The 16,248-nt window shown below is 48.4% G+C and overlaps 1 protein-coding gene across 8 annotated transcripts in view; it reads right to left on the minus strand.

Moving 5' to 3' along the window:
• ABLIM3 (actin binding LIM protein family member 3) overlaps positions 1 to 16,023 on the minus strand; it is a 103,128-nt gene extending 87,105 nt beyond the window's left edge. For 7 of the 8 annotated variants that reach the window (XM_037044964.1, XM_037044963.1, XM_037044961.1 and 4 more), the window contains exon 1: positions 15,362 to 15,848. In XM_037044964.1, coding sequence (XP_036900859.1) covers positions 15,362 to 15,374 — 13 coding nt within the window. In that variant the 5' untranslated portion in view covers positions 15,375 to 15,848. The other variant, XM_037044957.1, reaches the window with a different exon arrangement.
• Positions 16,024 to 16,248: the final 225 nt, after the last annotated feature.

Here is a 16,248-nt window from a genome sequence, read left to right on the forward strand (position 1 = left end):
TTATGCATTTGAACTTGGTGCACATGTGGACTTGTAAGCTCCAGCAATAATTCTCTGGCTCTCTAGTGGTCTGTGGCTTGTAGGTGGGGAGCAAATACAGTATACCTTGTGCTATGAAAGCACAAGAATAAAGCATATTGACTTACAGCAAATGACCTTAACCATAAGAATGTTTTCAATGAGGGCCAGGGACTGCAGAAGAGGAAATAAAATGATTTCAGGAGTGGATATGAGAAAGCTGGAGTAGAAGGGTCTTTTAGCCTGAAGATGGCTAGGACTTTGATAAATGGGGGTGACTGTAGGAGGTAATTGCGTATAGGAAGAATAGCCTTACTTAGATCCAGCTGAAACCAGTTTAAACAAAAAGGGATTTTTTTTAGTCCTTGCAGCCAGGAGGTCTTAGGGTGGGATGTGGTGGGTAGTGTCTGGCCTCAGGTCTGGCTGGTTGCAGGGGCTTTACTGTTGTGGACCGCTCTGCCTGGTTTCAGGAATTGTAACTCTACCTCCTGTGGCTAAGGATGAGTGAGCAACCTCCGGAATGTGAGCCACAGGATACAAAGCTTCTCTCTGGTAGCAAATGCTGCCTCAGTTTCCCCTCCCTGCCCCCAAAGCTTGGTCTATGTTGTTGATGGGTAAGTCTCCTCACAGTGGGGAGCAACCTAAGCCAGACATGATCACTTGGGAGGCCTTCATGGAAGGACTCAGGGGCTGCTACAAAGAGCAAGCAATAAACGCTTGCCCCCAAGATATGTGACATAGCCCGAGTCCCCATGTCCTCTGGGAGAAGCGCTTCCTGGCTCTAATCACCTTAAGCCTGAATACCTGATGGGGAGGGGTGCAGCTCCTTGCCTTGCCAGAGCAGATCCAGGGGAAAAATCTGGCATCACAAAGAATTCCTCAAAAACCTGTGAAATCTGCTCTGCTAAGAGTGCTTTCATTCATATGTTAAGGATCTGAGCAGGAAACCCTAAACATTTCTGCAAAACTCCCTTCCTGACAGACACTGACTCAGACTAAGCCCTCAAATTTCTTTGAAGTGTTATCTACTGTTTGATCCTTGCTGCCCTGTATTCCTGTGTATTACAACCCAATAAAAGCCCCTGGAGGAGGGGGCTTGAGGCCTTTTTATCCTGAGAAACTGGCCACTGCTCACGGTGGCTCACGATCCCCCTTTGAGGGATCGGCCACCTTTCCTCCCCAAGCAGATCATATCATGTCTTGTTTATTTTCATTTATGGTGGATGGGGGGACTTGCGGGAAGAGTCACCCCCACATTTTACTATATCATCAGAGATATGATGTTCTCTACTTTGAGACAGTTTCTCCTCACATATTGGACAGGTATGGTCACTAGTATCCCCTGACCCTCATCTTCTCAGCTCAACAACCTTAATTGAATGAATACTACTCCTTCCCAGTATCTCCCCATCCAATTTCAGGACATGCTCTGGCGGGTCTTTCTTGGGCCAAATGTCCACTGATGAACAAATCCTTGTGGCTAAGGTAAATAGGAAGCATGGACTGGCTAGTCTAGGTCATATGCTACCCCTTGGGGGAGGAGCAGAACACCCCAAGTGACAGTGCATTAGTATTACATGGAATTTGGCGGGGGGAGCATGTTCTTGCAAAGAACCAGAAGGAGGGTTGATAAAACATGCTGGACAGACAATATGGCTCCTGTCTTTCATTACAAGGGAATGCGAGCTTCAAGTCGGAAATGTGAATGGGGAGCAAAGCAGGAGGAGGCTTTGCTCTGGACATTGAGGCACTAGCTTGGAATGTCTGTACTTTCCCAGCTGGGAGAGTTTTAGGCCTGAGTATCATTCTCTGCAACCCAAGCGCTGCCTACTGAACAGATCAATCCCAGGGCAGCCTGCATAGCCTGGCATTTAGTGACAGCTTGAGAAGAGTCATGTAACACCAGAGTGTGAATTATGGGTGTGCCGAACATGAGGGCAGAGGACACAGAAACAGAGACAGCTCTGTACAGGCCTTTCTGTGTCTGTATTTCCAGCATACCTTCTCTAACATATTTGAGGTAGACTCCCCTTGTAGTTACAAAGATGGACTAAATAAGAATTGGGCATTTCTGTGTCATCACTTTGGACTGGAATGTCAAAGCTGCGAGAGATCTCAGGGGTCATCTAGCATAGAGCTCAGCAAATTTGGGCTCATGGGCCAAATCATTCTCCATCTTTATTTTTGTAAGTAAATTCTGTTAAGATTGCAGCTTCCTCCATTTGAGGACACACTGTCTAGGGCTGCTTTCATTCTATGGAGACTGTATGGCCTACAAAGCTAAAAATACTTACTACCTGGCCNGGCCAAATGTCCACTGATGAACAAATCCTTGTGGCTAAAGTAAATAGGAAGCATGGACTGGCTAGTCTAGGTCATATGCTACCCCTTGGGGGAGGAGCAGAACACCCCAAGTGACAGTGCATTAGTATTACATGGAATTTGGCGGGGGGAGCATGTTCTTGCAAAGAACCAGAAGGAGGGTTGATAAAACATGCTGGACAGACAATATGGCTCCTGTCTTTCATTACAAGGGAATGCGAGCTTCAAGTCGGAAATGTGAATGGGGAGCAAAGCAGGAGGAGGCTTTGCTCTGGACATTGAGGCACTAGCTTGGAATGTCTGTACTTTCCCAGCTGGGAGAGTTTTAGGCCTGAGTATCATTCTCTGCAACCCAAGCGCTGCCTACTGAACAGATCAATCCCAGGGCAGCCTGCATAGCCTGGCATTTAGTGACAGCTTGAGAAGAGTCATGTAACACCAGAGTGTGAATTATGGGTGTGCCGAACATGAGGGCAGAGGACACAGAAACAGAGACAGCTCTGTACAGGCCTTTCTGTGTCTGTATTTCCAGCATACCTTCTCTATCATATTTGAGGTAGACTCCCCTTGTAGTTACAAAGATGGACTAAATAAGAATTGGGCATTTCTGTGTCATCACTTTGGACTGGAATGTCAAAGCTGCGAGAGATCTCAGGGGTCATCTAGCATAGAGCTCAGCAAATTTGGGCTCATGGGCCAAATCATTCTCCATCTTTATTTTTGTAAGTAAATTCTGTTAAGATTGCAGCTTCCTCCATTTGAGGACACACTGTCTAGGGCTGCTTTCATTCTATGGAGACTGTATGGCCTACAAAGCTAAAAATACTTACTACCTGGCCCTTTACTGAAAAAGCATGTCAGCTCTGGTCTAGTATAACATGCTTCCTATTCTATTAAAAATGTCCTCTACAACATTAATTTCACCTCTTACTCATTCCTAGTACCAAAAGGGGCAATTCATGGAAAGTTTAGAAGATAGTCTGATATATAATAATTACTTAATACATATCTCTGTTCCCTTCTCCCAATGGAATGCTTAAGAAGTGACTGTTTCCTATGTGCCAAGTATTGAGCTAAGCATTTTATGTCCAGCCCCTCCCTGAGGGGCCCCTAATAATACCCCCTTGAGAAGAAACTCAAGCTCTGGGGGTACAGCGAGTCTCTGAAGGCTGCACAGCTTGTATGTGGCTGAGCTGGAATTTGAACCCAGGCAGTCTGACTCCACAGCTCTAGGGCTTATCAAACACACTATGCAGGCATCTCTATTTGGTCAGTAACCTATTTTTCAAAGTATCAGTTCGCACAGTCCCAGAAATCAGAATCAGATAACAGGCCCACCTGGGGGCATGCGCGGTAGTACAGACACTAATGCACAGTGGGCTTCGGAACCACTGCCATCCTCTCTGCAGGCCACGCCTTCCCCTCTTCCACTCACACCTGCACCACTGCACTTAGCCCGCCTTTCCCTGCCTCTGGGTTCTCTCATCCATCAGGTATGTGTTGCCGGGGAGATGGTCCTAAATAATGCACAGCTCTGGTCGGGTCACTGCTCAGCTCAAAACCTCTCATGGCTCCTCATTGGCCATAGACTGTAACAAATACTCTCTAGCCTGGCATTTAAAACTCTCAACGATTTGATCCTCCCCACCTCCCCAGCCTTATTTTCTCACTCTCCAGCTACTCATACCCCATAGAGTGTAGGCAAGCTGGGCTTCCTGACATTTCCCCAAACACTCTGTGTCTGTTTATTTCACCTTCTACCCAAGCCAAGAGCCCAGGCTATAGAAGTTGTGCAACAAGGGGTTGTGGAATGTTTGTTGGGAGAACAAGTGAGTAAACCCATCTGGAATGCCCCTTCCTGCCTTTCTACTCCACCTACTGGGAGTTTATTCTCTTCCCAAGGTCTTCTCCATGCAGCACCCCCCAGGCTTCCCAAAGGCATCTGGCTTGTCTTCTTCACTGTCCCCTTACAACACCCATGACGGTTCCCTCTGTCCCTCGGGGATGCTGGAAGGAGGTAGTCTGAGGTCACGCCCCCTTTCCTGGGCATCTCCCATCCTACAGTGCCTGGCACATTGCCATACATGGGGCAGGGATTTGTGTCATCGCACCAGTGAATGGGAGAGCAGTGCTGGGACATCCAAGAGGCACCTCTATTCACAGCAAAATGGGGAAAGACAGTGAAAAGGAGACAGCAGGACGGTATGAAAGGAGGCCTCAGAGTCAGATCCACACTGTTGTGGTCACCTGCCTCACCACTTGCCTCACCCTGGCTCATGTGACCAGGGCCAGGTGACTTCATCTTTGAATCTCATTTCCCTTTTATGCAAAATGGGGATATAAATATTCCTCATTAAATTTATCTAGTCACATATTCATTCAGGGCTTCATTAAATGTGAGATTTAGGGCCAATGATCTCTTCTCTGAGCCTCAGTTTCTTCTTTTGTAAAATGAGGTTAATATTAGTGTCTACCCCCTAGGACTTTCGTGAGGGTTAAGTGAGTTTATGTCTGTGAAAAGATTAGCAGGGCATTGGATACACAGTAAATGCTCAACAAACATAAACTCTTATTAGCAATCATTACTGTGTCAAGTGCTGTAATGCATTTGGAGGACTCAGCAACGAACAAAAATGATAGGCCTGTCACAGAGTCATTATGTGGCTTATTACAGAATGGGGATAATAGACAGAAATGAATAAAACAAGCTATTGGATAAAACAGTTACTGACTGTGGAAGATTCTTCGAAGGATGGTGCAAAACAACGTAACATAGGGACCTTCCTTAGGTACGGAATGCGGGCAATGCCTAGGTAAGATTGTTGGAGGCATTTAAAAAATATGTCAAACATTTACACTCAGACAGGTTATAGCTGGAAAAGAATGTCTCCTGATTAGGAGGAGGAGAAAGAATTGATCTGAGGCTAAGGCAGCCCGGATGTGGGTTGGGCTTCTCTTTGTTCCTCAAATGCTCCCTCCCATGTCTCTTCTCTCTACACGTAATGGGCCCAGGCTCTGTCTCTGCCTTTGAAACAGGGATTTATGGCCACTTGAGGTTCTTGTACCATATAATCCTGGCATCACAGGCAATTCTCCTTCCAGAACAGCACACACTGACTGTGAAAATATCTATTTTTATGGTTGCCTTACATTGTCCTTGGACAGGCAGGGTCTAGATCCCTGGGCTGTTTCCCCAGATTTCAAAATGTAGACAGGCCTCTGGCGGCCCCTGCTCTTGCATGCTGTGAGTAGCCTGCCGGGGGAAGACTGGCACTCAATGGAGGGTGCTTCAGGTGCCTAAAATAGATCAACTGCGTCATTTGACTATTGGAATGCAGTTGTTTCATTGGTGCTGCTGGTGCTGGTGAGGGCAAGAGATGACAGCCCATGAAGAAAGACCTGTGCTTTGCAAAAAATTAAACAGACGCGAGGAAGAAGCTTTGGAAATGATACAGGCAGTAGCGTGTGGAATTCTGCCAGGAGAGGGGGTAGGGAGGTTGCAGGAGCACACGGCACTAACCACAGCACTGGGAGCAACAGGGCAGCCAAGTGGAGCCAGTCTGGACCCCTTGTCTGCCTGGTGATACACTTACAAAGGAGGCTAGAGACTTCGGGGTTGCAGGGCCAGTCCAATGGCATCACGTGAAATTGTCATGATGCTATTGGACTTTCAGGCAAACACAAAACCAATGTGAGGGGATGACTCTGGCAACTCCCTACTGCTCCTTCAATGCCTTATGCCTGCCATGTTCAAGTCCTTCCACCACCCTGGCCACTCTTTCCTGGGCATGCTCCACTTGATCACTGTCTGCTCTGAACATAATGCTTCAGATGCACCCTAATCAGGGTTCTGTGGAGCAGTGCTATAGCCCTTTCCTGTCCACACAGCCTGGAATCACATTGTACAGCAGCCCACACGGCTCTGTTCCTTCCTCCTGAACTTGAGATCAACCCACCCCTCCCCCACCCACACTTTTACTCTAAAGGCCGCCATGCCTGTTCTCACAGGCATGTGACAGTGAAAGTCACAGCAGCTGGGGGAGGGAAGAGTTCAGGTAACGTCTGAGAGGTATGACCAGATGTGGACACATACTGAACGCAGGAGAGTGAAGGAAAGGAAATTTAGACAAGGGTTATTTTCTAATTACTAACTTAGATGACTGGGTAGATGGAGGTTCTAGCAATCAAGTGGAATCAGAAAGTTGAAGCAGTTTCTTCCCCCTGTATTCTCTTTAAAGAGAATGAGTTTATTAAATTGTAGGTTTGTTTAAGTTTATTACAATTTAGGGTGAAATGCCTTGGAATATCCAGGTGGGAGACTTAGCAGGTGGTCTGGAAAACAAACCTAGAGCTTAGTAGGAAGGTCTGATTGTGAAGGAAAAGAGAGCAAGCTTTTCATGAATAAATTAACTCCTAAAACATCTTTTGAGCACCTACTATATGCCAGACACTTTCTATGAATATTTGCTACCCTGATTTCGTCCAGAGGAGTGAAGAAAATCTGCCCTCCACTGAAGTAATGATGTTGGCATTATTCACCTTCTCACCTTTCTTTCTCAACAGGAGAATGCCATGTTGACAGAGAAGAGGTCTTGAGTAGCTGTACGAGGTCAATACGTGGTCTTTCAGTAACCACTCCTTAGCTGGGTGGGTATAGAGACTGACTTCACTGTTATGGAGCTCGTGCTGCTGACTAGATGTCCTCAACTGAACTAGGCTGTCTTATACCAGAACAATCTCTGGAACAGTTCAGCCTCCCACGTTACCTTCCTTTGGGCTAGAAAAGGAGTCCAGAGCTAGAATCAGTTATCCAGAATTTCCTTCCTTTGGTCTGTGCCTAACCCCACCTCCCACCAGCTTCCCCTGGAAATAAAACTGACCTCTAGGACATGGGGTGGGACATTGTTTGCCCAACTGTATCCAACAGGATATGATATCTCTCTTCTGAGAATAGCTCAGCTGGGGAAATACGGACATGCAGTATAGCTTTGCACGGTTCAAGAGGACCTTAGTAACATGACAGTGTTAATCAATTGCTAACTCCAGGCAGGACTTCCTTTCATAATAATTAACAGATATGCTGCAGTTTCCACTTCTCTGTGTGAAGAATCACTTCTCCATGTTTGATGTTATATGGATCACCTACTAGACAGGGGTTTAAACATTCAAATGCTTAAAGTAGCAAGGTAACATAAAAATATGAAGCTGTTCTTATGCAACTTAATAGGAAGTGGTGGCAACTATGGCACACTAGAGACCAGTACAAGCCCCGCTGAGAACAGGCAATCCTATTGACTTCTGTCACACAGCAAAGCAGAGCCAGGGATGCGAGATCCTCCAGCTGTTTCTTTATGAGAAGCTATAAATCCTAGGTTTGGCTTCCCAATATTCCATTGTTGGCAAATGATTCAAATTCATTGAAAACCTGAANAATAGGAAGTGGTGGCAACTATGGCACACTAGAGACCAGTACAAGCCCCGCTGAGAACAGGCAATCAATCCTATTGACTTCTGTCACACAGCAAAGCAGAGCCAGGGATGCGAGATCCTCCAGCTGTTTCTTTATGAGAAGCTATAAATCCTAGGTTTGGCTTCCCAATATTCCATTGTTGGCAAATGATTCAAATTCATTGAAAACCTGAAAACCTGGTGTGGGGCAGATAAAATATGTCTTGTCATGCTCTTCACCAGCTGGCCTGTTTAATCCATGAAGGCAAGAGCCATGTCTGCTACCTTCACTGCTGTGTGCCCAGCATCAGGTCCTGGCTAGAGTCTGGGGGCAGTAAACACTTGTTGGGGGAACACATGAGCAATCCAATTCTTACTCCACGTGTTGAACTGGGCAGACTGAAAACCAATGCCATGACTGTAAATTCTGTTACACTATTGAAAAGTGGCAGTTGTGTATAATGACCTGAATGGGGGGGGGTCAGATGGGGAGTGTAGATGACTAAGCCATTGCACTCCTGCCTTCTGGGGACCTCCTGCATGTGAACTCTTCCCCCCAGGCTCTCAGAGGTGGTGAAATTAGGGTTTAAACATCAAAATGAGGCAGATAACCTTTGTGACTTGCATGCTTAATAATCAACTATCGGTACCCTACACTGGCTCTGGGGAATGGCTGAAATTCAGGGGGAACCAATCCACAGCGAAGTCTTCTCCTGGGAAAAGATGTCTCCTGGGGTCATTTACTTAAGAAATGCTATGTTATAGATTGAATTGTGTTCCTCCAAATTTGTATGTTGGAGTCCTGACCCCAGGTGCTCCAGAATGTGACCTCATTTGGAAGTTGGGTCTTTACAGAAGCGAGTTAAAACAAGTTCATTAGAGTGGGCCCTACTCCAGGACCATTGGTACCCTACTCTAAAGGGGAAATGTGGACACAGACACACACTTAGAGGGAAGGCAGTGTGAACAGACAAGGGGGCAAGACTGAGGAAGGGGCCTGAGGGCCAGAGGGAGCTGATGGAATGAGGGAGGATGGATCTTGGCACCACTGTATGTTGTGTGTGATGTCCCTAACCTCGAGGATGAGCCAGCGCTGGGGTTTGTGCCTACGAAAGCCATAGCCTTCTAGAGCTCTGGGAGTTCCCACCCAAGTGAGGAACCCAGCATTTATGGGACACAGAACTGACTTTGGTGCTCAGGACCTCTGGCACTCTGGGGTCAACTGAGTCTCCCATGGACCAGGGAGAAAGGCCTGGAACAGATGTTTCCTCATGGCCCTCAGAGGGAACTGATCCTACTGAAACCTGGATTTTGGACTTTTAGTTTTCAGAACTGTGAGACAGTACATTTCTGTTACTTAAGCCACCCAGTTTGCGGTACCTTGTTATGGCGGCTCTAGCAAACTAATACACACTATTTTATTCGTTTTATAGATACTTGCTATATGCCAGGCACTGTTTAGCAATTCACAACTATTAACTTATTTATTCTCTGTAACAACTCTATGAGAGAGCCACTATTATTACACCCTCTGTGATTATTATTAGCACTGAGGAGCTGAGGTACAGACAGAGAAGGTAAATGACTTGCCCAAGGACACACAGCAAGTAAAGGACAGAGCTGGAATTTGAGTCCAGCTACTTGGTCCCACTCTGTGCCCTTAAGAACCACAGGAGAACAATTTAATTGGCAAAGGTGCTCTCATACTTCTGGTTGTTTTCTGTTCTTTTACAATGATATCTGGCTAATGTTGGGTATCAGCCAGGTGCTGGCCATTCACCACAGCAGATGTTATCTGAGCGTGATAAAGCTTTGGCCAGACAGGAAAGTTGGAGTTCAGAATTGATATCACTTCCTCTATGTGACATGAGCACCCTCGAAATCACATTGTGATTTGCAGAGCTGCGTTATATTCATCATACTGTTACATGGTTTTTCAGTTGTTCTTTACATTATTCCTCTAGCCCCCCTTTAGCCTCAAGTAATCATTAGTCAGCAACTGCTTCATTTAGGAAGCACTGTTTTTTTTTTTAAACCTCTGTCCTTATAAAGTATACAATCATCTCTGTTTTATCAGTTTTGCAAATTTAGAATTTCTTTAGAGGGCATCGTCCTGTGCTTGTGTTTGTAATAGCACCTTTCCTCAAATGGCAATGACATTAGCAGCGGAAGGTCATCGTGCTCCGTGAGCTGCTGTGTGTCTTCAGTTCTTAACTCCCTGCCTCTCCAGACCCACTCTGCTCCCTTCCCTGCCCTGCAGGGTCCCATAGGAGGCTGACCACGATGGACCCACCAACTGCCTTCCTTGCTCTCTAGCTCTTGGTTGGATTGAGCCAATGGGGAGCACTGTATGAGATCCAAGAGGCCAAGGTATTGATTCCTCTGCCTCCTTCCTTGGGGTTGCCATTGTCTGGTTGCCTTTCTGGGGCCAGGGGCCATAACCCCTATCAGGCAGTCCTTGTACTACAGCTCGTTGGGTCTCTGGGGTTTTTGTGTTATGTTTTACCCATCAGTCCTGAGGATAATTGTGGTATGAATAGTAATGGCTGCTTTACTAGCCTCTTAGTATTGGTCCATCCTTGCTTCTCCCTGTTTGCTTCTCTACACCCTTCTCACACACTTGCAAAGACTCCTTCTACTGAGCTCCCCTCAAATTGCCCATCTGTTCCCTGCCAGGACCCTAACTGATAGACTCCTCTTTTCCTTCACCCTACAACTCAGTCAGGTGCTAGACCACTGGGCTTTATTTTCCATAGGATTTTTCCCCTTATGTCTACTTTTACAACCATCAAAATCCTGGCCCTCAGACTTTTTCTCAACTAAGGCAGTTGTGTATCCTAGGATCCTACCTTCCTGTATTGCCTTTTCAACCCATGACAGATACAACACCAGGTTAATAGTCTTCCCCAAAGCTATGACTTTTCTATGTACAGAACCTGGTGCTGGCTACAATGACAGCAAAACAGGCTAATTTTCAACTGGAGGGTTTGGCCTTTACAATACTGTCACTACAGAACTTTGCTCTACTCAGTGGCCAGGTCAACTTCGGGCTCAATTCCATTCCCTGAGATCCAATGCTAGTGAGTTTCTCATGTTATTTCACTTAATCCTCACAACAACCCCATACATTGGCATTGCTGCTCACATTTTATATATGATAAAATCCAGGCTCAGAGACGTGATCTATCCTGTCCAAGATCACAGCGTACACCATGGGTGTTGCATTTGAACTCAGGAATCCATACCCCAAAGCTCAGGTTTTTACTGGCCCAGTATGGTGTTGCTTATCCCATGACATCTTTTGGGGGTTGTATGACCCCCCGGTACTCTCTCCAACAAAGCTTGCTGGCATGCCCGTCCATGGTAGAGACTCAGGAAGGGGTCCAAGGGCAGGAGGAAGCTGATGAGTTGAGGGAGGATGGCTCTAGGCATCATTATACATGGTATGCACGATGCTTTAACCGTAAGAATAAGCAGCACTGGGTCTTGTACCAAGAAAAGCCATAGCTTTCAGAGCTCTGGGAGGTCCAACCCAAGTAAGGAACATAGCAGTTTATGGGACACAGAATTGACTGTTGCTCAATGCCTCTGGCACTGTGGGTCAACAGTCTCCCCTGGCTTTGGATCTGGAGGCTTGGGAAATCCTGGGGCCAACACAGGAATGGGAGACACAGGAAGTAACTGAAAATGTACTGTTGCCTGAAAACGTGCACTTCAGGTGGTGGTGTCCCCATGGCTCTGGGGATTGTGGGAGAGCAAGTGGTCTGGGGGAAGCTCCTTGCTATGTGGGTTCAGGGAAATGACATGTGGTCACATGGATGAGTGTGTGATGACAGAGATGAGGCTCTGAAGGAACAGGGTCAAGGTGCATGGAGAGCATACATCAGGGGCATGTTTGCTGGGCTGGAGAACTGAGATGCATCTGCTGCTCTGGCGGGAGAGGAGGCCAGCCCGGTTGCCAGGGGTGGGAGTGGGCAAAGGGGCCGGTGCTGGAGGGGGAGGACTTTCCAGGTGGAAGGAACAGCACATGCCAAGTTGGCGGGAGCAGGCGCTTAGAGGGGATGGAACGAGGCAAATGGGATGGGCACATGGAGAATGGTGCGGTGTGAATGAGACAGGGCTGTGAGCAAGGTCAGGCCAGGCCAGGCCACACCACTTGGGACCCTGCAGGTCTCATTGAGGGGTTTCCTCCCACATCTGAGGAGCAATAGGGTCTGCATGTTAAGCAGAGTGTGATGCAGAGAGTGGATGGGGAGAAGGGAGAGGGCTGGAGTGGGGTGATGGGAAACCAGTCGGCAGGCTGCCTCAGTTGGCCAGGAGACAAATGCCAGATCCTTAGAATTAAGTTGGGCACAGGCCAGGGGAGGAAAAGCTGGACAGGAGACCCTCCCAACAGAGGTGGAGGTAGAGACAGCTGCTCTTTTCCCTGCCATTCCCTGAAGCTCTTTGCCAGTGGGAGAGTGTCGTCTCAGTGTTAGCCCGGGGTTCCTGAGCCCGGCATCCTGCTCATGCCTCTGGTGTCTTGTTCTCCCCACAAGGAGCCCTCTTTCCCCTCCCTTATTGGCTCCGAGGGCCAAACACCACCTGCTACATTCCACCGAGTCTGAACCACCAGCCCATTCCGTCATCTCCAAAATTACCCCTTTCTCCCAAATTCCTGCTCTGTGGTGTCCTGGAGCTCAGCTAGATTTCAGAGGGAAGGATTCTGATGAAACAAATATGTGCACTGAGGTGTCTCTGACCAAGAACTCTGCTGTTTTTGCCATCTGAGACCTGTGTTTCTTATTAATAAAAACAATATACATATGTTTGTAAAGCACTTTCCCATAATCCAGTTTAATCCTGAAAATCACACTTCGGGAATTCCTCTCAATTTATGATGAAGGCATGACATTCAAGAGGTTGAGTGGTGTCCTAATCCCATAAGCTTGCTGGTGTCATAAAGTCAACAGCCAAACAATAATTGCAGCGAAGACGATGGTCTGACTGCCATCGGCGACACGATGCCAGCTCTATTCAAGGTGCCACATGTTGAATTTTACTCAGCACATCACATGTATCTCCCTCCCACGCTGAGGGAGGCCCCATCATTCCCATTTTGCAGATGGGACAACTGTGCTGGAGACCACACGGCTAATAAATGGGAAAAGGAGAACCAGAACCCAGGACCACCTAATTCCAGGGACCAAGCTCTGTCTACTCTTACATGCTGTCCCAAGACTTCAGCCCCTTGCTCCTCTCCTCCAGAGGAAGTGATTAGTAACTCAGTAATAAGCTCAGGCTTTGCCCCCACTTCAAAGGTGACATTTGAACCATGGTCTAGGAATGGTATGCACTATCAAAATGTTACACATCCAAGAACCTTTCATAATTCAACTATTAATTCCATGCCTCGAAGAAGTTATTGTAAACCTTTAGACAATTTTGCCTCTAAAACTGGAGTATTTAACACCTGTCTCCCAGGTTGGGTGTGAGAGTTTGGGGTGATCGTGCAAGTGGAAGGCTTAGCACAGTGGCTGGTGGAGAGTGAGGACTCAGTCAAGGAAAGTAAAAGAAAAACTAAGTAAGAGTTTCTCTTAGGCTCAATTTCAGGCATGAGGATTAAGTTAAGAAATTTACATCCCAAAGGGGAGAGCAGTTTTGCTTAGATCAGGTCACCTCAGAGATGTCCCGCCAACACCCTGTTCCCACACCCTTCCGGCCTGTCACACCCTCACTGCAGTGGGGTCTGATTTGCACTCCGTCTGTCTGCAGGGACTCAGGGTCTAGAGCAGCCTCAGTGATGATGGAGCCCACCCCTGAGCCCCAAGACAGCCTCTCTGATGTTACCCCAGGCAGCCCTTCCTCTAATGGGGACCACAGGGACCCCCATTCTATTCTACTTATTTCCCACCATTCCTGGAAAATAAACACATTCCCCCTCCTTAGAAAAAGTATATGAGGCTGGGACGCTTCATCTTTTGTCGTGCATTTTTGTCAGAGCCCAACTTCTGCAGTATTCAATTCTATTGGTTGTTATTTCTTAAAAAAAAAAGGGAAAAATCTATCTTGTCCTTTCAAGAATACCCAGTGTTGCTAACAGGATGAGCATTCCGTACAAGTCCAGAGAGAGAAAAGGGCAGGGCAGTGGCTTGTTACCTTATTTCTTAGCTCCTTGGAAAAAAGATAAACCACCCTTCTTTTCTGTCATTTAGTAAGAAAGGACTCCAATAAATACAGTTTTTGCTAGAGATAGTGAGAAGTGGTAGGCTGCTCCCACCTTTATTTGTCTGAAAGCACCAGATGCAAACATGTGGCCCACTAAGCAATCGGGTTGGCAGAATTTTGCTCTTTGCCTGAGCCTGGTGTGGAGCCAAAGCACTGTGCCAGACTGGCAAAACCAAGAGGCAAATTCTTTGGCTAAAAGAGGCAAAGGGAGTCCAGCTTGCTTAGCAGAGCTGTGTACTACACAAAGGAAGACAACGAGAGAAGTCACACAAATACGTAGTGAATAAATACAGTTCATTGCCATGTCAGTGGCTTTCATTCTGTTTCCTGTCCTCCATGCCTTGAAATGGAGGGAAGGTGAGGAAAGGGTGGGTTTGGCCTGGACACAGCCTCAGCAGGTGCTGATTTTTCTGGTCTTGCTGCTCAGCTCTAGCTCCCCCCACCCTGGAAGAAACTTGTAGATTCTTAGATTAGAAAGGTCTCTAATCAATCCCTCTCATTTTACAGAGGAGCAATCTGGGATCCAGAAAGGAGACTGATAGGAAAGTCATAGACCCAAGGAAGTGATGTTCCTAGAGCCCCCCCCCCCCTTCAGTGACCCCACCTGCTCCCGAATGACCCAGATGAGCTCAGCTGATGAGAAACAGGAGGGGGCACTTGACCCAGACCTCCTGTTCAGGGTGATGCCACGGCAGGTGCCCACGGTCAAAGGGACTACATTGACAAGAAATGGATGGGGCCTCCTTGTATTTCTGACTGCCTTTCTCCACATCTGGGGCCCAGCCCAGTAGCAAAATGTCTGGTCCCGGCTCTGGAAAGCAGTAGTTGTTTCTGGCATGTTAGAGATCTTGGCCAAAGGGCTAGTCTCTTTTTCTCTCCTTCTGGGGATGGCTGAACAGCCTATAGCTATGTTGCTAAATTAGCTCAGGCCCACGGGGCTGCGAGAACTCAGGAGGGGACATATTACAGTCCCCAGATCCACTCGCCGAGGGCCAGTCTCCAGGACAAGTGGAGCTCTCTTTGGCTTTCCAGCTGTGTGCAGGGAGGTCTCCTCAGAGGCCCTGCAGCCAGACAATGGCCACACTACTGCTTCTGAGGCCTTCCCAGGCATTGCTGGAAGGAGACAGGCAGCCTTTCCTTACAGAGGCAAGTGGCGCTGCCGATAAAACATTAGCAAAATTATCATGAAAACCCAGACCCCCTAGTCCTCTGCCGGTGAGCACAGAAAGGACCGAGCAGGAGTCTGGGGGCCATGTGTCCACGCAGATGCCAGGTTTCCTTCCTCCTTCCAGGCAGCCCGGCGCAGGCTCCTGCACCTCCCGCCCCCACCCTGTTCCCATGGCAAAGGAGAAGAGGACCCACTTACTGCTCGTGTTCATGGTGATGTCTTTGCACTGGGTCTTTCATTCAATACGGAGGCTCTGGTTGCTTGTAAAATCTTCCGATCTTCCGACCTCACTCATCACCTGGGGGGTGAAAAGGAAGTCCAGCGCCAGCTCTGTATCCTCAGGTGCTCGCGCTCTCTCTCTCTCTCTGCATTCCCCTCTGAGTCTGGGCTGTAGCTACTGGCCTTGAAGGCGAGTGGACTAATAAGCGCAGGTGAGAGCAAGGAGGAGGAGGAGGAGGGGAGAACACGGGCGCCCGGGTCTTGCTCCCCTCGGACTTGAATCAGAGGCAGAAGCGGGGCTGGCAGCGCCTGCTCGCGCGCACCCCGAGCTACTCCAGCCCAGCGGCTCTGGAGCCCAAAGGGGGTGTGGACCACAGGGAGGCAGGGCGGGGGCAGCGCGCAGGGCGCCAGCTCCTCTGGGCAGCGCGTCCCCGCCCGGCTTCGTAGAGCAGTGACCCGCCCTGGGACCCACCTCTCGGCCAGCGTCGGGAGCCAGAGGCCCCTGCCCGGGCCCCTGCGACCGGTTCATGAATCCTGGTCCTCGTCTGGAGACTCGACTACCAATGCGAGCAAAGCGAAATAGGAGAGCTCGACATCCATGATGCGGGCTCGCTGGGTAGCAGCGCGAGGGGGCGCGGCTGCTCCCTGCTGCCACCTGCTGGACGCGGCGGCGGGTGTCCAGGCCCCCCCCCACCCCTGACTTCTCCCTGGGGTCCTAAGGTGTGATGCGGGGGTTGGTGAGGGGCACCGTTGTGCGTTGGGGCCAACAAGCGGGTGTTTGGGCTCTAGTTTCCGTCCCTTGGTCTTAGGGTTTAAGGGATAGACGATGACAGGGAAATAAAGTAATACTGGGAGAGGCTGTGAGG

Source organism: Sturnira hondurensis, unplaced genomic scaffold (genome assembly GCF_014824575.4).
Source record: "Sturnira hondurensis isolate 20B ecotype Veracruz unplaced genomic scaffold, ASM1482457v3 Scaffold0004152, whole genome shotgun sequence".
NCBI classification, from domain to species: Eukaryota; Metazoa; Chordata; class Mammalia; order Chiroptera; family Phyllostomidae; genus Sturnira; species Sturnira hondurensis.